This window comes from Gallinula chloropus (assembly GCF_964237585.1).
Source record: "Gallinula chloropus genome assembly, chromosome: 7".
In the NCBI taxonomy this organism is placed as follows: domain Eukaryota; kingdom Metazoa; phylum Chordata; class Aves; order Gruiformes; family Rallidae; genus Gallinula; species Gallinula chloropus.
The window spans coordinates 4,072,763-4,093,735 of record NC_140092.1 but is presented as its reverse complement, the minus strand read 5'-3'; the positions used below and the strand labels follow the sequence as shown (position 1 = coordinate 4,093,735).

The following is a 20,973-nucleotide window of genomic DNA, read 5'->3' as shown; positions in this document are numbered from 1 at the left end:
AGAGGAGTGTGTGGTTTAGCTTCTGTAACTTCCTAACAGCAATTGTAAAAGGTCAGAAAATGTGAGTGTGTAAAGGTGAGAACTTATAAACATATTAATCACATGCAGCTGTATTATTTGTATTTGAGTTTGAATTCAACTACTCACTCTGTACTATTTAAAATTAAACTAATTCATTTCAGTCATTGTATCTGATTCATCTCAAACACAGCCTGTGTGTTTTAGAGACTGGGTTCTCCTCACTTGGCTATTTTACTGCTTATAACCATTCAAAGGTATTAGAAGTGATGTCCAAATTGTCTGTCTATGCTGAAGCTTCTCAGTAAGTACAATCATTTCACATGTTAATGAGTAGAATCTGGTTTTCTACCCAAACGCTGCTCAGCCTGACCTGAGCCAGACCCATACCCATTGTAAGCTTCAAACCTGCAGAGTGCTTTATGGCATCACTTCCTCTGTCTTTGAGAGAGCTCTGTGCTAGCTGTGAGGTATGTAGCATGTCAGAAAGTGGGAACAGCACAGATTGACACCAATACTAACTGCAGTCATCTGGGAATAGTTCCCACATGCACTTAATACCCATCCCTTGCCAACCAGAAGGTGCAGTTTAACTCTCAGCAGTACAAATCCCTATGTTTACACGCAGGTACCTTCAAAAGTAACAGCTGAAAGCTTTTCTCTTCCCCAGGTAGTATGTCTAATCACCGTCTGTAGCGCGGCGTGTCAGATCTAAACCTCCTCAGGCTGTGGAAACATCCCTGCGCCGTGTCGTTAACATCTTAATTGGCTGCAAGTCTTGTGGCATCTTCACTTTCCAGCCTCGGCAGCACGGGAACACTCCTGCCCTCCCTCCCTCCCTCCCTCCCGTGTCTTGCTTACAGAAAGGCAGCCCAGCTTTCCAGACGCAGCCTGGGCATGGGGACCCTCCTGCACGCCGTGACCCCAGTCGTGAGGGGGACGGGGGGACGGCGTGATGAACACCCCAGTCGTGACATTTCCCTGCGCTGCTGGGTAATCCCTGCTGAGGGAAAGAGGCCTGGCGAGAAAACACTCGCAGGGGGCCCGGGCACACACATCGCCTGAAGTTCTGTACAAGCACGTAGCCAGCTGCGCTCGGGCTCTCCCATGCTCTGAGCCCTGCCTGCTGCCCCGGACGGCTTGCGCCGGGTGCCGAGTCTCTCCCCCGCACGGGACCCCTCTCCTCCGGGGGCCGGCGCTGCCCACCCGGGCACCCCCGAGCGCCAGCGTCCCTCATCTCCTCCCACCCCCCTCCCCGCCCCGCCGTCCCCAGCTGCTGCGGCCGCCGCCGCCGCCTCCCGTGGCCGCGCCCCCGCTGCGCCCTGCGCGCTCTGCCCGGCGGAGATGCGCGGTCGCTGCGCACGTGCGGTAGCGGCATGGACCGTGCGGCGGGGGCCGAGGGGGCCACTCTCGTGGCGCGGGAAGAAGGGGGCGGCGGCGGCGGCCGCCGCGTAGGCAGCAGCGTAAGTAGCGCGGGGCAGCGCGGCGTCTCCCCGAGGGTGTTTTGGCTTGGAAGTGACCCTCGCCGTTGAAGCGGTGGGTAACCGGCGGGGTGGGGGAGCAAGCCCGGCGGCGGGCAGCCGTGAGCCCGGCCTGCGCTGCCCGCGCCTCGGGGCCGATTAACCGGGGAGGGGACCGTTTTGGTCCTTTCCCAGCGCGGCGAGGTCGGTGCACGGTGGCTGCGGGAGCCTGAGCAACTCCCTCCCCGCTGCTCCCCCGAGAACAAGGCAGAGCTCAGGTTGCGCGGCGGCGAGCCCTGCGCCTCTCGGAAAGTTGTTGGTGCCGGTGCAGCGAAGGCCGGCGGCGGACAGGCGCGGGGGCAGAGCTAAAAATACCGCGGCCGCCGAGCCGGGACCCAGAGGACGGGCGGAGGGCAGTGCCGGCAGCCGCTGCGCGCCCGCGCCGGGGAGAGCAGCCGCCCCCCGCGGGTGAAGCCACAAGGCGCTGGGAGCAGGACAAGGCGGTGGGAGCAGGACAAGGCGAGGGCGGCACCGCTGCTGCACCGCGCCTTCCCGGATCGGCCGGGGAAGGGCCAACCCGGGCAGAGGGGGCTGGAGGTTTCCCTTCTCCCGCCGCCCCCGGGGCAGAGCAGCCCGAGGGACCGCCGTGCCAGCGGGCGCACCTGCCGGGAGCCACCCGGCTTGCGGCGGTGCTGAACGGGGCACGGCCGTTCCCCGCCTTCGGGGTTGCTCGGTACATGGTGCTTGCCTAAAACTGGGGCTCGTGGAGGGTATCGGGAAGGGTGATACAAAGTCCAGGTTCCCTATAGCAATAGAAAGCCTTAACAGTATCTGTTGGAGTGTTGAGCTTTATGCACGTTTATCCTGTGTCTTAATCTGAGCAAGGGATTATAATGAAGCAAAATGCACTATTTCTGAGCTGTGTTTTGCAAACCGGGATTCAAACCGGCACGCGTTTAAACAAAGACAGCTTAAGGCTCGTAGTAGTTGACACAAACGGTACGCCGAGCAGGGGCAGGAGTTGGGAAAACAATCTCTCGGAGCACGGTGCCCTGGGACCTGTGATAAGACCGGAACCGTGGACTCTCACCAATAGGCTGTACTGGGGTGTCTGGAGGGCTTTGCTGCGAACCGACGTGCAAGGTTTCCCACTGAGCGTTTATTGCTGCGGGGACGGTCACACCTCCCTGCCCTTGTGCCGGTGGCAGGGACGCAGGAGCACACGGGTGCGTGAAGGAAAGCTCTGAGGGAGGCGTGCTCCCTGCCTTGCTTCCCGGTCTGTGTGAAACACATTGCTTGGGTTGTGGTCTTTTTCCTCCTTTCCTTTCGTTTGTGTCCCCACGGGGTTAATATCTTTCTGAGCAGCAGTTTGATTTGGTTTTGGGTTTGGGTTCTTGCTCCATTGTGCTTTCGTCTCTCTTTTTTTCTGCCCTTGCTGAAGCTTGAGCAAATATTTGAAATAGTGTGTGAGAAGACAGGTCATGGAGAAGTTGAAGTTCGTGTTTCAAGAGCTGTAAAAACTCTCAATGAAGTCTGAGGCTTTCTGCAGCCGGCTGCGTGCTTGAAGAATTCTTGGCACTGAAGTAGGCTCTAACCCCAGCTATTCACAACACTTGAAAACTGAGTGGCTGTGGGGTTTTCCAGTTGGGCAGCACTTCTGTGACTTGCCCTGCATTATCTTCCACTTAGCCCCATGCCTGTGCTGAAAGGCTTAAGCATTCAGTGCTGTTTTCAATATATGCTAGCCTATAGGATCCAAACCATTGTGTTTGCAGGATTTTTTCTGATGGGTCTAAGTGTTGTTGGAGCAGAGCCCTTCAGCAATACTGCATCAAGATTACCTCATAGCAGTTGCAAATTTGCACTTATTATTTGTAAAACCTTTGGGAGCATCCTGGTAGACCTCCAGGAATGTCTTCTTCCCTGTCATTAGTACAGAGTAGTAGTAGTTCTTGCTAAGTGTAGGAATGCTCGTGCATAGTGGAAAAATAATGGATATCTAATATGAGGTGTTACCACCAGGAGCCTAAATAAAGCCTTGTGTCAAAATTTCTACTTTTTGCCACCAAAGTAATGGTGCAAAGCTTTGTGTGTGTGTGGCAGGCTCATTTTAAGAAGCTGGCTAATAGTAAGAAATTGTATTTGGCTTATGTCATGAACCCAACGGGATACATTTCTTACAGGAGGCTTTTTCCCCATCCACTTCCTCCTGACCTGACCGAAAGCAGGCTGGTTAATGAACTGTGTAATCTCTTAAAAAGCTCCCAACTGTGTGTAAGAAGTTAAAAACACTTGGCTGTCCTGCAGAGCAGGTTTGGAGCCCTCAGGAGTGGCAGGTGCAGAGTGTGGCAGACCCCACACTGTGGCCCCCAAGTATCTCAACCCTCCTTCACAGCTCATAGTGAGTCTGTGACAACAGTGTGGAGCATGAGCTCTGGTGCGTTCAGCCTGGCAGAGCTTGTTCCAGTCCCCCTCACTGCTGATATGCCATGTGCTAGCTACTTAAACCTAGTTCATGCTCCAGATCTTTTGTTTTCCAATGCATGGCTTTGTGCAGTTGACAGAGTGTACTACCTCATTAACCTGTCCTGTAACTGGAGCTGAGATTAATAGGCCTCCTTCAGCAGATCCTTCTCCCTTTGAAAGGATTGAGGTTTCAGTGAGGGAGTGATGAGGCTGGACATAAAATGACACTGATTTGTGCCCAGAATTCTAGATCCATAGCAGAGTTTTTTAAAGAAAATATTGAAGAGTCATTAAGAAGCCATCCTGTGTACTGTACTCAGAAGTCAAGAAAGGTGAATTGTCTTCCACGATCTACAAAACAACATTCGCAACAACCAACCACCAAAACACTAACTGCCATCTCTTGGGAATGGGCAGTGGTCACTTCTGCCACTCTCTGTAATGCAACAGGAGAACTGAGTGGAGAAAGTAATACTGGGGAAGGTAGAAAGGACCCAAAAGTGCAAAGTCTCTCACATCAACTGAAGCTGCAGTATCTAAGCACTCCTACATCTTATTCAACAGCTGATGTGGAAGAAGAAATTGTTAGCAGAGGGGGTATAAAAACAGGATGATAGGGATGGAGGGGGAGATGTGGAAAGGGAGGCTGTGTGTCGCTGGGGAAAAGGACAAACTCATCTCCACTGGACTGTGTGCATGTGCATCTCCTGTTGGGAGATCTGCACGTGGGGTACAGGACCTAGTTTGTAGGTGTGCTTTTAATTTGTTTGCTCAGAGTTTCACTAATCCTTATACACGTGGGTGCAGAGGGACTGACATACCATCTGACAGGCTTTCACCTGCAACAGGTCTACCCACAGAGCTGTTGCATCAAATATACCCTACTCCTGGCTTTCTTGTGTTAGTGGTATGTTGCCCACAGTTTCTTTGGCTGAGAATGTGCTCCTCCAGCATTTTCTTTGGTGGTGGTGGAGCTGATGGGATGTGTGCAGCAAAAACCTATGAAGTTGAAAGAAGTTTGTAAGTTCACTTGTGCCTTGGTAAATGTTAATAGAGATGCCAGCACTTCAAATTTAGTCTTCCTTGGATTGCAGCAAGGGGAAGTGTTTCAGGGCATTATTCTGCAGGCAAGGAGATCTGCCTGTGAGTAGTGTAAAGCCTGTTTAAAGCCCGAGATTTGATAATTTTCAGTATACTAACAATTGCTACATGTTTCTTTTTGTTTGTTTGTTTTTCAGAATTGGTCTGGAAGTCTTATTGTGGCCTCTTTAACTGGTGCTTTTGGGTCGTCTTTTCTTTATGGCTACAACCTCTCGGTGGTGAATGCTCCTGCAGTGGTAAGTCACAGACAAAACTGGCACTGATATCAGCAGAGGGCAGCCTTGTCCAGCGAGTGTGTGCCTCCTAGCATCCCGGTTTGTAATCCTCCCGATGAAGAGGATAAATCTCTCACAGTAACTTCACTTTTCCTGAAAGCTTCTTGCTGCTGTTCATGAGGTTTTCACATACATTCAGAAGCTCTCAGGAAACTAAAGGCTGCTGTTGAGGTGAGTGGGTGCACGTTGTTTGTTTCTCATTCTCCCCAAGTCCAGACTTACACTAAATCTTCTTGCACACTTTTGCTCAATAAGGGGTTTTTAATAGTCTGTCTTCCTGGCTACTGAGTGTTTACATACAGAAGGGCAATGAAGCTGGTAAAGGGCCTGGAGCACAAGTCCTATGAGGAATGGGTGAGGGAACTGGGACTTTGTAACCTCAAGAAAAGGAGTCTGAGGGGAGACCTTATCACTGGGGGGTGTGGAGAGGTGGGGGTCAGTCTCTTCTCTCAGGTAACAAGTGATGTGATGAGAGGAAATGGTTTCAAATTGCACCAGGGAAGATTCAGGTTAGGTATCAGGAAGACTTTCTGTACTGAAGGGGTAGTCAAGTATTGGAACAGGCTGCCCAGGAAGTGGTGGAGTCACCATCCCTGGAGGTATTTAAAAGGTGTGTAGTTATTGTGCTTGGAGGCAAGGTTTAGAGGTGGACTAGGCAGGGTTAGGCTGTGGCTGGACTCAATCTTGAAGGTCTTCCTTCCAACCCAAGGGACTCTATGACTCTGTGACTCTATTTGGTAGCTCTGAGCACACATTCAACAACTTAGATTCACATCACTCGCTTCTGGAGAGTTGCACAACGTTTCATTCCCATAATACTGAGATTATAAATAATGCCTCTGGCTTCCTGTGAAATAATGGGTCTGCATTTCCCAGTGATGTCTTGTTTGGTTCTGAGTTCAAAACTGCTGTGTTGACCATCTGTTGCGGCAACATACGGAATAGATTTGATGACCAGAGTACTGTGAGATCAGGGTACAGTAATTGGGAGGATTTCACTAAAATATCAGTTATCACAAATGGAAATCTAGGCATTTTGTCTTTACACTGACCATTTAGAGACCCTCTTAACTCAGTCAAGCTGTGGAGTTGCCAGCAACACCTGTTTCAAGAAAGTAGCTGGTAAATTTTGGGAACTGTGTGTGGAAATTCTACTTCAAAATAGTTCCTTTTCCAAGATAAGCTCCTCTTGTGGGAATGTCTTACCAAAATGTGCAGTTAGGTTAAAATTTATGTTTCATATGTGTATTTTATTTGATAAACTGATGACCCAAAGGACTACAAAGAAACTCACCCTGTAGGAAGTTTTAATTGCCCCCTTCATAACTTCTGGGAATTTTCTTGAAGTTTGTACTACTTTGTGTACTAGTAACACAGGGTTGGACAGATTACATTTGTTCTAGTATGACATGCCTAGATAACATTTCACCTTACTGTCATCAGAAGATAAACATGGCTTGAAGGAATTACCAGTAGGTGGAAAATCTGTGAGCCATGGTATTGCTTGACATCTTTCCTGCACTGCCTCTGTAGTGTCAACAGAGCAGTGAGAACTATCCAGTTTCTGAACTTCTCAGTAAACCATGCCAAAGCTGTGGCTCTTGCAGCACAAGAAAAGGAACCTTTGCCCTATCTAACTTCCTCCTACATATCACCAAATCAGTCTGCTGCAAGGTGTCCCTCTGGGAATATTGACGTGAGGTGGCTGAGGAAAGCCAGAAGGGACCAGTAGCTTGTAGCTGTAGATAATAACAGCAGTAATTCCTAAAAGCTGTAAGCTGAGTTTCATTTATAAGCTCAGTAGGACAAGAGGACAAATAGCTGCCTCTGGTGATGTGCAGCTTACAGCCTGAGTTGTATGAGCATCTCTGGAGGGTGTTGGGTATCTTTTGCCGCTACTTATGTTGGTGCAATTCCTTTTGATGCTTAAAGTCATCCAACCTTAGAGAAGAGCGGTGTGATGCTTTGAGAAGTATGCTTGATAGTGACTGTTGACTGAAACATGGGATGTTTCCAGTGTCCTAGAGTGTCAGCATGACGACTGAGCTGGGGGGAGGCGGAAGTTCATTTACAACTGAACCGTTGAAGAACTGTTTGAAATTCCTGTGTACTTTTCCTTCTGGGCTGCAAGTTGTGCCAGCTCATCGAACCCCAGGGGAATACCCCTGTAGTTCTCACTGGTGAACTTTGCCACAATTCATCTCCTAAGGTAGAAAACAGACCAACTTCCTTTTAGTTGCAGTGGGGGCAGTAAACAGCACCAGCTCAGCTCAGAGCAGAGATTGCTTCCCACTCAGTCCCCCCCTTTCCAGCGAGGAAGAGCAGTGGCCCATCGCAGGTGTGCTTCCCCCTGCACACAGCACATGACCACACAAGAAACCCACAATTAGAAGTCTCCGTGGGCTTGTTCAGAGTTACCAGAATTTATTAAAAGCTTATGGGAGCATTTGGCAGTAGGAAGACAAAAGCTTTTAATGAATGGAAGTTGAAGCTGTCTCTTTCTGAGCGGAACTTCTACAGTTCATTCCATGGACTGGTTGTGCCTGTAGAACAATGCTGTGCCTTGTGCTCACTGTGGGAGGTGAAGCCTCTGCTGGTTACTGCCCTGCAGCTCTTGCCCCCTTCCTGCAGCTTGGCATGTCTTGTAGAGCTGATCCAGGGAAAGCCAGGCTGTCACAAAGCTGCGTGGCCTGCTGTGTCAGCCAGTTTGGTGGCTGTCACTGCGTGCGTGACCCTCTAACTGTGGGGAAGGTTGGCTTTCTTCTCTAAAGACCAGCACATCTCTTGATGTAGGATGTTTACAGATAGAGACAAGGAAAATATTTCTCTTGTATTTAAAATATATCCCTTATAAATAAATAAATATATGTAATATATATAGTGTGTATATGTATATATATATAAATAACCCCCCCCATCCCTTATATTCTCCTTATATTTCCCACCCTGGCACTAGTATCTTAATGAAGTGAGGCAGCAGAATATGAGCTACTGATACCAGTCAGCTACCATCCTTGTAGGCTTTGGTTAGGGACTAAAATTTTTGTACAAGGGTTTATGCCACTTGTGTTGTCCAGGCAACTGATTAAAATCCCAAAGGAGCCTTTCCACAGAACTAGTGGATTCAAATCCACTGTATTTGCTGGATGAGGGTGGGGTTTTTTTGTTTCATGTATAACTCCTCAAAACCTGTTCTTAGGTTCCCATTCAGTGGCAATGGGATTCCAGGCTCTGGTGATGTATCTGCCAGCACACTTATCTGTTACTCTGAAGTGTTGTAGTTTGTACTTTCTTTTCTTGAATATTTGTAGTTATTTGATGTCTCCTTGTAAATAACAAAGCTGTGCTGAGAAAATTAATCATAGCACAAGGGGAGAAGAATTTGCATACTATTTTTAGCCATTATCATTAGCAAGAAATGCTAATAGTGTTCTAAAAATGTTTTCTCTTAGTATTCATTACTATCAGAAACGAACTTCAAATAAACCAGATATCTAAATATAATCTGAGTGTTGGTATTAAAGAGCTAATGACAGTTAACATTTAAGCATTTGTGCAGGTTCTTTTCTTACAAATCATGGCAGGTGCTAGGCAGTGCAAATTTCCTTGGCTTGTTTAAAAACCTGTTACACTTGGATGTGATATGTCATCTGCCTGAGCGTAAGAGTATCTAGCTAAGCAGTGAGTGGAGCTCAGCTAACGTACCCTATCTTGCCAAGCAAGCAGGAGTATCACAGAATCACAGACTGGTAGGGATTGGAAGGAACCTCAAGACTATCTAGTCGCCCCTAGGTTCATTTAGAGCCTTGTTGCACAGGTGGGTTTTTAATATCTCCAGAGAAAGAGACTTCACAGTCTCTCTGGGCAGCCTGTTCCTGTGCTCAGTCACTCTCAGAGTAAAGGAAGCTTTTTCAGTTCAGTTCAGATGGAACTTCCCATGTTCCAGTTTGTTTTGCCTGTTGCCTCGTGTCCTGTTGTTGGGCGTCACTGAAAAGAGTCTGGCCCCATACTTTTGACATCTCCCATTCAGATATTTTAAGAGTTGATCAAATTCCCTCAGTCTTCTACAGGCTAACTGGAATCAGGTCTCTCAGCCTTTCCACATGCAAAAGATGCTCCAGTCCCCTCATCATCCTCATAGCCCTCTGCTGGACTCTCTCCAGTAGTTCACTGTCTGTCTTGAACTGGGAAGCACAGAACTGGAGGTAGTACTCCAGATGTGACCAGACCAGGACAGAGTACAGGGGAGGAGAACCTCCCTTCACCTCCTGACTGCACTCTTCTTAATGCACCCAGGCTACCATTGGCCTTCGTGGCCATGAGGGGCTGGCTCACAGAGAGCTTGTTGCCCACCAGGTCTCCCTTCTCTGCAGAGCTGCTTCCCAACAGGTCAACCCCGAACCTGTCCTGGTGCGTCAGGTTATTCCTCCCTAGGTGCAGGACCCTACACTTGTGGAATGATTTTTATGGAGTATCTCCTTAGAGACAGTCCTGGGCAACTGAACCATGCTTGGGCTGGGGGGTTGGAACAAAATGTCCTGCAGAAGTCCTTGCAACCTCAACCATTCTGTGATTCCACATCTGTGCCCTTAGCCCCAGTTCAGCCTGAAATGTTTGTGTAAGCACATGCTGTGAGTTTAAAACAAACTTGTTAACATTGTCCAGACGATCTAAATGGTAACACCCTTGCTTTATAGGAGTTTCTCTTTTATAAGCCTCTTTTATGTTTGTTTAGTGTTTTGTTTCCCACCCTGTTTATGACTTGCACATATTTAAACACATGCACGCTTTGACTTCTTCACTTAGCCTGCATTGCAGTTGCATCAATAAGTGAGGCCACATTTTTTTAAGGAGGGTGATTCCTACAAGCAAGCAACTGTTGGGTTTGTTTTTTATTCTGTTTCCATCAGCTGTGTTCTTAAAGAGTGATTTTTTTATTATGTTTTTTCTTACAGTATATCAAGAAGTTTTACAATGAAACTTGGGAGAGAAGATATGGCTTCTCAATGGATGGAAGCACGCTGACCCTCCTCTGGTCTATAACTGTTTCTATTTTTGCCATTGGTGGCCTTGTGGGTGCTATTATTGTTACCCCAATTGTGAAGTTCTTTGGACGGTGAGTGTATTGGAAAACTTCTGGTTTCAAAAGCAGTTTCTCTCCTGGTCTCTCTAGAACACTTTATGTGTTTTTAAAAACCTTCTTCACCAACATGCAAATTTAAACACCTTCAAATGATGAAAGCTTTTTTCAGAGAGTTCCAAATTTCCAAGATGGAAATTGTTACCTTTGTCTCTGGCCTTACTGTGCATCATTTGATTCACAGAAGCCATTTGCTCTGAATGGACAGTTGATTGAGATACTAAGGAGCTTGAATTGTCAAGAGTGCAAAAGGAAAATACCATAGAATATGAAAGATTTCACAAAGGATTGCCAGATTCTTGTTTCACGAGTCTGCTAAGTATTTTACTGTACATAAATAAGCTCTCAATGTCTTGTTTGCTTATCAACAGCATTTTTCTTTTTTCCTTCCTTATGTTAAGTTTAAAATCCAGTTTGAAGAGCTCAGATAGGGTGAAGTTTGTGCTTGGTCTTCCCTGAGTCCTTGCTGGCTCTATGCAAAGTAGTATTTGACCAAGTCATAAACCCAGGGAATAGGAGTATTTTAAGAATGTTTGTGCCAGTGTGTGTTTGCATTTTTGCTTCAGGTAATAACTAGGTATTTATGTCCAACTGTTATTCGTACAGTCTTCTGGAGAGAATGAAAAACATTATATAGGTAAATTACAAATTTAGAAGAACATGGGGAAAAAATCATTAACTGCTCATTTGGTTTTTCCTTAACTGTAAATTCTATATTGTTGAAAAAGTTTTGCTCAGTTAAGTCACTAAGAGGTCATCATAGAGACTTAGATATGAGCATCCTCCTCCACTGTTCATACTTTCCTGTTTAACATATTGGCTATTTTCATTGCTTTAGATTATACTCTCCTAAGCCTGCTTGTCATCTCTCAACTCCTCCACATCCTATTTTTCACCTAAAAGAGCATGTTTTCAGGTTCTTCCATGTCATGCTTACAGCAAGTATTCTATTCTCTGTAAATCTATTATCCAGTCTTAATTAACGTATTCTGTCCCTTCACCATTTGACTTTCAATTCTTAAATATTTTTCATAGTTACATTATTTTTTGTAGGTTTGCAATTTCTCCTGCCAAAACTTCCATTTGGCTCTTACACACTTCTTAAATATATGAAACAATGCCTGACTCGGACTGATTAATTGCCAGAATTATCACCGAGTCTTCTCTACTTGATTAAAAAGTGAATTAAATAATGGGTTCATAGAAGGCTTGGAGTTTTGGTGAAGAGTACAACAGCTTTGTGTGCAGGTTTGTTAAAGCCGTGGCTGGTCTCAGTCATATGAACACCACTTTAATGGGAGCAGATCATATTTCCAGGGCAGAGCTTTAAATCTTGCAGGCTCTGCCGCTGTTTAGTGTATTTATCACTGTTGAACTGTGAAAACAGCTCTCTTATCGTCTACGAGTACTTGATTAGGGAAGGGGAGGCATTGTGTCTCTCAGGGGTGCCAGATAAAGGCTCCTCATCAAAATGTGGCTCTTGACTTTACTCTTCACACTGCAGTGAACCAGACTTGACATATCAGTATGGCAATTGAGGAGGAGCACGTTGCAAAACGTTGACAGAACAACCAAATGCTTCGCTGTTAAATTGTTCAGGTGTAGGTTGGAGGGTTGTATGCATGATGCTGAGCTCCGTTTAGGCTGACATGGTATAATGAACGGAGGGGAATCTAAAGCATTAGTCAGAAATAACATATGACTTCAAAAAGAGCATCTCCAATCACACTGCTGCAAGGCTAATAACATAATTTGCATGTTATGAGACTCCGAGGCTGTATGGCAATTTTTTCAGAGGGAGCCTTCTTCCACATAAGCACAAGTCCCATATTCAGGTGTGCCTCTGCCACTTGGTAATTTAAATTCTCCTCTTCTACCAAAGAGCAGCTGCTGTTGTGTATCCTGAGCGCCACAGCGATACGCTCTGTGCGTTGCTTAGGCCGCTGCCAGGAGGGCATTGGCAGCACAGGGACAAGGCCTTCCCTCACTCACGTGTTGAGTGTGAAGAAACTAAGGGAAATTATCTGGATTTTCTTTTATTCTGAAGTCATCTACTTTAGTTGAAATGGCGATCCAGTGTTCAACCTGTCACTGGCTTTGACAGCTTGTTATTTAAACCCCGAAGTGGTTTCCTTATTATACTTCTTATATAAGCGTCGTATTTGCTCCCACATAGAGCTGCTTTCTTCCTGCTGAATTTTGAGAAAATAGTACATTTTTTTTTTTGAGGAAACTTGTTTATTAATACAAATCCCTGATTAAAATTATTGCAGCCATGGAGTGCTCATGGTCTCTAGGTTTCTGTTTTGGTCTCAGGAAATATCCAATACCATGACAGCAAATGGCAACCTTGAAATCCCAAGAGATTAATCACACATGATTTTGGAAAAACATCAAGGCCAATGCTGAGGTTTTCAATAGCCAAATACCTAAAAAACAAGGGAGAAAAGAAATCCTTAAATCTTAGCTCTCTTTGTGCCTCTCTGATGGGCGAGCTGTCCATCTCAGCAGGAATTCTTATTGAAACTGATTTCTGCTGAGCAAATGACTTTTCCCTTAGGACTACTTCAGTGTGAATACAAAATAGGAAGTCATATTCCTGCAGCATTACAGATAGTCAGTCTTGGAGAGAACCAATTTTGGCACTAAATTGCAAAGGATACAGTTTAGTTTAGGAGGTAGCTGCTTGTGACAGAATCTGTGCTCAATCTGAAGTTTTGGAAAGCATCTTCTTTCAAATGGGAATGCATAAATGCTTTATTTCTTTTGGCTAGAGAAAATTCTGAATTATTTGAACAGAAGGAACAAAAACCTTCATCTCTAAATAAATGCTAGTCTAGTGTTTTCAGTGCAATAGCTCCAGCAGAACCATGGGGGGCCTCTGGACTGGAACTTGAATCCAGTTCCTTTTCCCAGGTCTGGCACTGTTTTGCATGTTAGCTTTAGGTTGGGTCCACTGTCTATTCCTCTGTGTACCCAGGTACAAAATTAGAGCTATTAGTGTGCTCTCTAACCTTTAGCAAGACTGAAGTGTGAAATGTGCTCTGTGAGAACTAAGTACAATGGATCTACTTCAGCAGGCTTCATGTGCCACGGGGACATGATCAGTTTGTGATTTGGGATGTGGGAGAAATAATTAGGCTGAGCAAGTCATCAATGTGCTTCTTGTGTGGGGCTTTGCTTTGTAGCTTGCGTGCTTCCGCTTCCTAAGTGTGGTGAGCACAGTTATCTGACAAGATTGATCAGACTTTCCCAAGGGAAGGTGTCTGCTGCAGTGCTTTATGAAGTGTGATATCTTTATATCACTTAAATTAGAGCTATAGAAGCAGTGGTTTGGCCTTGTTGCTAAGGTGATGCTGTTTTGCCCTGTGTGACCAAGAAAGTATAGCTGCTTGTATGATTGTAGCAAATTTGAATGTAACACGACCTGAATAGGACTAAACTGAGGCAGCACAGGCAGTAGTTTGGAGGGTATTGCTGTATTTTGTTTTTCTAGGAGCTGTGGTGAGAGGTTGTTCTCACCCTTTGTGGTGAGTTGGCCCCAGCTGGCAGCCAGGCACCCACCCAGCTGCTTGTCACTGCCCTCCCCCCCTAGTGGGATGGGGGCACTGGGGAGAAATGCAATAGAGAAGTGAGAAAAGTCATGGGTCAAACTAAAGAAAGTGATAATACCAATTACTGTCATGGGCAAAACACACTCGACTTAAGGAATTTAACCTAATTTATTGCCAGTTAGAATAAATATTTAATAATGGTTGAGTATTGGGGAAAAGACAAACATTAGGACATCTGTCCTCCCACTTTCCTTGGCTGCCCATCACTCTCCTCACCCTTGGTACCATGGCAGGGCACGTGCTGTCCCTTGAGTGAGAGAATGGGCAGTGCAGGGTGTGGGGGTCAGTGTGTAGAAACTTCTCTTTGCTGCTCCTTCCTTCTCACTCTTCTCCTGTGCTCCAGCATGGGTCCATGAGTCACGGTTCCTCTGAGGATGTCCTTGCTCAGCCATGGAGCACTTTCCCCTCCAATGACTTTGTTACTCCCTCATTCCATCTCCTCACAGAAGCCATCCCTGTAGCCCCATCATTTCCAAAACCTCACCAACACTCAGCACAGTGTTTTCATTAACAAAAAATTATGTGCTTTGTATGATAACACTCTAAACAGTGTTATATAAGAAGCTGGATGACTTGTTCAGTGTGTGTGAGATTTCCTTTTGGTACCTTTGTGTTCAATTTAAGAACAATGAGGACTGCTGGGTTAGTTTACCTGCTTTAGAAAAGAAAAGGGTAGGCAGCCTTTCTGGTCTTTTCTCCCCTTTTTCACAGAAATTACAACATATAGAGATAGAAAATGAATTCAGAATACTTATAAATTTGCCACTTAAAATAAAATTGGCATATTCTTAGCCTGTGTCATTTACCATCAAAGTTAATGGATGCTTCATAAGTCACATCATCTGTGGTATTTATTGCCAGATTTTTTTTTCCAAATCATCTGATTCCTGTTGAGTGGGATTGGAGGGTTCAGTACTGAGTTGTTCCTCTAGAGCCAAAACAAGGCTGTGCTTAATTATGTGACTGCAAAATCTGGTAAACACAAAGCTCCATTGCTTTGCTGTGTATAACTGAGGTGAGTCACAGATGGGAAATGTAGGGTAAGATCATTCTCTTGCCAAGCAATTGTGGAAATTACGGTGTTTTGTTCTTGGGCTAGATCATAAGCAGAGCAAAGCAGCTCTTTCAGGTGTGATGTGCCACAGAAAAGCCACCACATCTTCCTGGGACTCTGCCTGGGAATCATAAGAAACTTCCCAGTCACTCTCCAGGCTGAACCTGATGATAATAGTTTCTCCAGCCATTCATCTGCAGGCTGTAATCCACCAAAAAGCCACTTAAATCTGTATTTGTGGAGTGATATGGGTAAGGTAGCAGTGAATCTCTGAGTTCTCTGGGAGTTTTCCAATTCATCTGTCAACTGAGAACCATTGCAGCAGAGCTGCAGATCTTAAATCTTTAACTATTCTTTTCCCACGTGTTCAGGAAAGGAGACTTTTGATGTCATTCTTTGCAAATGACTGCCAAAGGCCTATGAAATCCTATCTATCATTTCTTTTGGTAACCCCTTTCCTTCTGCAGAAGTTAGGAGACCTAGAAGTCACTTCTGAAGTAATGGGTCCCTCAAATTTGAGCAGAAGGTTCTGAAAGTTGAAAACCATAGGAAATAACAGCTGTTGGTGTAGTGTGAATGAGAAATTGATGTATAAAATCTATGTATCAAATTTTTTTTTGGCAAGTTTTATATTTTTAACAAAATAATATTTTTCCATGAAGATTATTTCTTTCCATGTTATATTTGACTGCTATAGTATGAAATAAGTTGGGTTTTTTAAAAAATAAAACCATACAGATCTATATTTTGGGTGATTTCAATGAGTTTTGGAAAAATGTTGGGTTTTGTCACTCATGTGAGCCCAAGTGGTTTCTTATGATGTGCAGGATGGCTCATTGCCATGTGTTTGAAGTACAGCTCTTTAACTATGGGGGGGGTTGCTTGGCACTTTCTGGTTTTATTTATGGATATTTAAGAATTATAGACTAGTATGCTTTGAATATGACTAGATTTAACCTTTGAGATGCTGGTATCTACTTAAACTATCTTTTCCTTTTAGGAAATGTACGCTGCTGCTCAATAATGTGTTTGCTGTGACAGCTGCATTGTTGATGTCCCTCTCCTTGTTGGCGGGGTCATTTGAAATGCTCATCCTGGGCCGCATTATAATGGGTGTTGATGCAGGTAAGTGTTTATCTCCCTGTGCATATCTGAAATGCTTGTGCCATGCCTACTCTTTCTCTTCTCCCCTTGTTAAGATCTTCCTTTACATTAAAGAGACATTTCAGGAACCGACATGAGGGCCACAACGGATGAAACAGCAGACTAAGGTTCTAGTAGTGCAAAAGTAATTAGATGTGCAGAGAAAATAATTGGTATTATCTTTGGATAGATGTAATTCTGTTCTTTGCATGGTTTTATGCCAGTCCTGTGAGCAAATTAGCACTCAGACTCCTGTCATACATGTTTCTTTAATACCTGGCATAATGAAAATGTGATTTGACTTAATGTTTGTGTTTTTCCTTCCTTTACAGGCATTTCTCTGAGTGCCCTTCCAATGTATTTAAGTGAAATATCTCCTAAGGAAATCCGTGGTTCACTGGGTCAGGTCACAGCGATTTTCATCTGTATTGGTGTTTTCACTGGTCAAGTTTTGGGTCTCCCAGAAATATTTGGGCAAGTAAGTATTTAGCAGATTTTTTTTCTGTGAAAGAATGCAAGGACATGCTGTATTTTCAAATTTCCAAGTTCCTTATAAAAATGGAAAACAAACTTTTATTTATTTTGCTGTTTTGTAGCACTTTGAAAAGGTTTCTTTTCCCCACATCTTTTTTTAAAAAAGTGTGTCCATGTGACTGAGTTTGGTAGATGTGGTAGATTTTGAGCAGCTTGTGTGTGTGCATAAGCAGGTTTTCTCACCCTGACCCCCTTTCTGGGTGTACAATATTTTTGTTAGTTCCCAGTTTCTTCGAGTACCATGGAAGTGCTGAAGAGCTTTTTGTGGGTTTCATTTGTAATGTTTCAACGTGAGATAGAACTGAAAAAGGCTTGGTTAGAGTTCATGTGAGGACCTGAATAGGAGGTCTCTTGCTCAATGATTATAGTGTTCCTTGTAATGCACTCCTAATTTTAGATCAGGAGGTCTAGGAGCAGAGTTAATGTATACCTTTACAGAAAGAGATTATCTATTCTGATAGAAGAGGTTATGTTGCTGCTGTAGACTGAGATTAACTTGGTGGCCACTGGATGTCGTCATTACTCTGAATAAATGAAGTCGAGCTTTATTCAGCCTGGCACTTGGAAATACTTTTCATCCAGGGATGAATCTTCAAAGTGGTGGGGAGGAATGTCTGAAGCAATCCTCTCTCAGTGAAACCCGGACTAAGAATCCTTTCTGACAGCCAGCAAAGGTGGTAAACAGTTGAAAAGTGAGGAGGGCTTGTCCTCCTGTGTCCATCCAAATTCAACTCCTTTGTAAACATCCGATACCATCCTCTCTGACCCTCTTACTCTTGCCTGACTGGCTCTCCTATTCTGTCCCTTTATCCTTGGGCTCACCTATGCTGATAAACTCTCCTGAAGGCAAATGGTTTGATTCAACTTACCATTTATTGAAGGACAGATTGCTCCCCCCTTTGCCAAAGCCACACATTTTAGGAAAAAGCTTAAAATGACTTTTCAGTGCCCATCATTGTGTGGCTTCTGCAGACATCCCTCTTCTTGCTTTGAAAGCTAGTCTGTTAGAAACGAGTGTATTAAATGTCAGGAGTCAGATCTGACTTTTTAGGATATATGTCAGCTCCTATGTAGCAGACTTTTAAATTTTATTTTTGTATTTTAAAGGAGCATACACTTTAAAAGGGGAGTTGTCATGCAAAGTCTTAATTCCCTGGTTAGGTCTTTGGGATATTTTGAATAGGAAATACCTACCCCTTGGTTTCAGTTCACTCTCAGTCTTTTTATTTCTTTTCTCACCTTTCCTCCCTTCCATTCTCAAATTGTGGATGTTGCAATTCTGCTTCTACAACCTGCTTCATTATGCAGTTAATTAATACTGCACCATTAAAGATAGCCCCTAATTTATGTAAGAAGAAACACACTTTATGTGTAGAATGAATTCTTTTCAAGTTGGGTGACATCAGCACATAAAAGGAGCAAAGTTTTGACTGGTGTGAATTAACATATTTCCAGTGAAGTTATTGGAGCCGACCTGAATTTTCCAGTTGAATATGTGGGTGTATTTTCCTTTTAATATATTAATAAAATTTAGCACTGAGGGGAAACCTGAGGCTGTTTGAAGTATGACTCCCTAGTGCAGCCTTACCCTTCTTTGAAGGCTTTATCAAAACGTCTGTTGATTTCAGCCAAGCCAAGGTTTCTTCCTCAGCTTGTATAGTTCCCATTGAAGTCAGTGGGAGTTTTGCATGAGGAAGAGCTGTCGTTTCTTGAGGCCTTTCCTGTAGAGGGGATGTGTGATGAGCTCACTTCTGTTGGAGCTGGGAGGCGGCAGACATGGTGTCCCCTTGAGTTCTTTGGTCCTCGCCACCCTTTCTCCTCTCCCCTCCCCAGCAAACATCGTGCTCAAATTTGTCTCACTTTCTTTGTTCACATGCAAGAGTAGGTCCAAGACTTTTACAGGCTATTTTCTAGTTGTAGGCTTCTGTCTGATTGATGTCCTGACCTCTGTTCACTAGTGAACTAACAACTTCTTATTGAATTGTTCCTATATCATTTATTTCTTTTTTCCCCCCTCCCTTTCCTTCTGTTGGAGAAGGAAATGTCTTTGTTGCATTTGAAGTGAGGACAGCATTACAGCTTGACAGCAGCCACGTTTTGGACACAGTTATGTGTTTACGATGTCATACAGATCTCAGCTGTAAACTGTAAAACAAACTCTCGCTTTCCTCAGAAGCCCGAGGTCACTTGCATTTCACTTAAGCCATTCTGTAATGTGCCAATCTGCAGCATAATTCTAAATTTCTAAAATTCCTGAATTGTTTAAAGCAAATAGAGAGGAAAGTTCGGATCAGTAGGATTCAAAGGTTCATCATTCCATGCAGCTGCTTGCACTAGCATATGGAGCAACACCTTCGTTAAGTCTGCCTAACAGTGTCCAGCTTTTTAATGATCATGAAACATCACAGGAGTATTTTTTTTTGTTGTAGTTGCTCTAGTGGTTGGTTGCTTGCTTCTGTAAGAATTGTTTGTAAATAATACTAGTTATAAATACCTGTCAGCTGTCATGGTTTCATAACAATTTTCTCCTGAGCCCTTTCATGTATCTATTACTTGTAACTTGAGCAAATGTCTAAGAGCTTATTAACCCCAGTATCTAAGTAGTGGTTTTGAAGAAAGAAGGGACAGAGTCAGGCATCTTGCTGGAAAAGACTGTTTGGAACAGGAATGGACATGTGAAAGGCTTCAGGCACAGCCGAGGACTGGCCTTGTAAGAGGAGATGACAGCAGCATTGTTTGTGTCAGTAGAGGGAAGGAAGAGGAACTGACCGAGCCCTGCTAACCCAAGGCAGAACTACAGAAGGACTAGAGGGGCTTAATCTCAAGGGCAATATTGCTACAAGTATATATATTTTTTAATAAATGATCTGTGTGTAATTGCCTGCTGACATTCAGCAGTGATGTTCGGAACAGACTCCGAACAGGAAGCTTAAGTTGGAGCTTGATGTTTGTGTCTGGATTACATTGGGTTGTTCCTTTCAGTGGTTCTGTAGAATGGTCAGCTTTGGCTGTGTCACTGTCTTGAGGCTGTTTCCTATTCCTTCAGCCTTCCCAGGCTTTTGACTGGAAATGCTGAGGTCTGACAGTCTTCTCATTTCTTTCTAATACCTTTTCATGCCAGTTCTCTCAGCTGATTCCCATTTTGTCTTTTGGTCAGCTGGTGTTTGTCCTGTAATATTTTCCTCCTCTTCCCCCATACTGCACTGTGCTTCCAGTCTTCCTCCTTTCACTTGTGACCTTTGAGTTTCAGGTTAGACTTAATCTCTTCTAGTGAAACAAGCTCTTTAAGTTCTTCCTTATCCTAAGTGCCTTTGTGTTTAATAATTCTGGTTTTAAATTTGGACCCAAGATAAAATCATTACATAGAAAACCCAGATGAAAAGATACTTTAAAAATAGTTATATTAAATCATTCCTTATTTCCTGTTTTCCTTGGTAGTCTTCTAGCTGAAATATTACAGAAATACCTTTACTTTTTTGTGTCATGCCACAGTGACCTGAACTTGCCAAGCACTACTATATCCAGTTCTAAAATTAGAGTATCACAGAGCAGATGCAAACAAAAGTATAATAAATTAATAATGACTGTAGAACACAGGCATTCTTTTGAAATATGAATATGTAGGCTTTTATTCTATTTTTCTCCAGAGATACTAATTTTAGAGTACTGAGTCTGAGGAAGGTGCTCTGTTAATGTGCAGTGCTTAGCAAGAGTGATTATCCAAAGGAGAAGAGTTGCAGTCGTGCCAGTGGTCCTCTGCTGCAGTGGTTTGATACTCTTCCCTCTGTCTTAATTTTCTCCCATCCAACAAGTCCCAGCAATGCTTTTTATTCAAGATGCTGATTCGTGTAGGTCATAACCTATGGGCAGCCACATCTGTGTCCCCACTGGGAGAGGTTTGGGAAAGTGCACCGTGATAAAGCTGGTTGGTGATCAGGCTACAGAGAATGACAGCTTTATGTGCTGGTGGCCTGCTTCTCTCCACCACTCTGCTGAGATTAGTGTGGTCATTTTCATGTGCTAAAATCTTGTTTTAGTCTTCTCTAAGACAAAAGCCTTAATTCTTCAGGAAGCCATGGCAGCTGTAGGTGACAACTTGGTGCTGGCCCACAGGAGAGCAATTGTGTTATTGACCATCATGTGGGCACTGAGTTATTGCTTCTGGTTA

The 20,973-nt window shown here is 44.2% G+C and overlaps 1 protein-coding gene across 1 annotated transcript in view; it reads left to right on the top strand.

The window, feature by feature from the left end:
* Positions 1–1,394: 1,394 nt before the first annotated feature.
* Positions 1,395–20,973, top strand: part of SLC2A9 (solute carrier family 2 member 9) — a gene marked incomplete at its 5' end in the record, with an annotated part of 93,668 nt that continues 74,089 nt past the window's right edge. The window contains 5 exons of the mRNA XM_084266640.1: positions 1,395–1,481; positions 5,183–5,281; positions 10,276–10,436; positions 16,129–16,253; positions 16,604–16,749. Of these exons, the coding sequence (XP_084122766.1) occupies positions 1,395–1,481; positions 5,183–5,281; positions 10,276–10,436; positions 16,129–16,253; positions 16,604–16,749 (618 nt within the window). The remainder of the gene's footprint in view (positions 1,482–5,182; positions 5,282–10,275; positions 10,437–16,128; positions 16,254–16,603; positions 16,750–20,973) is intronic.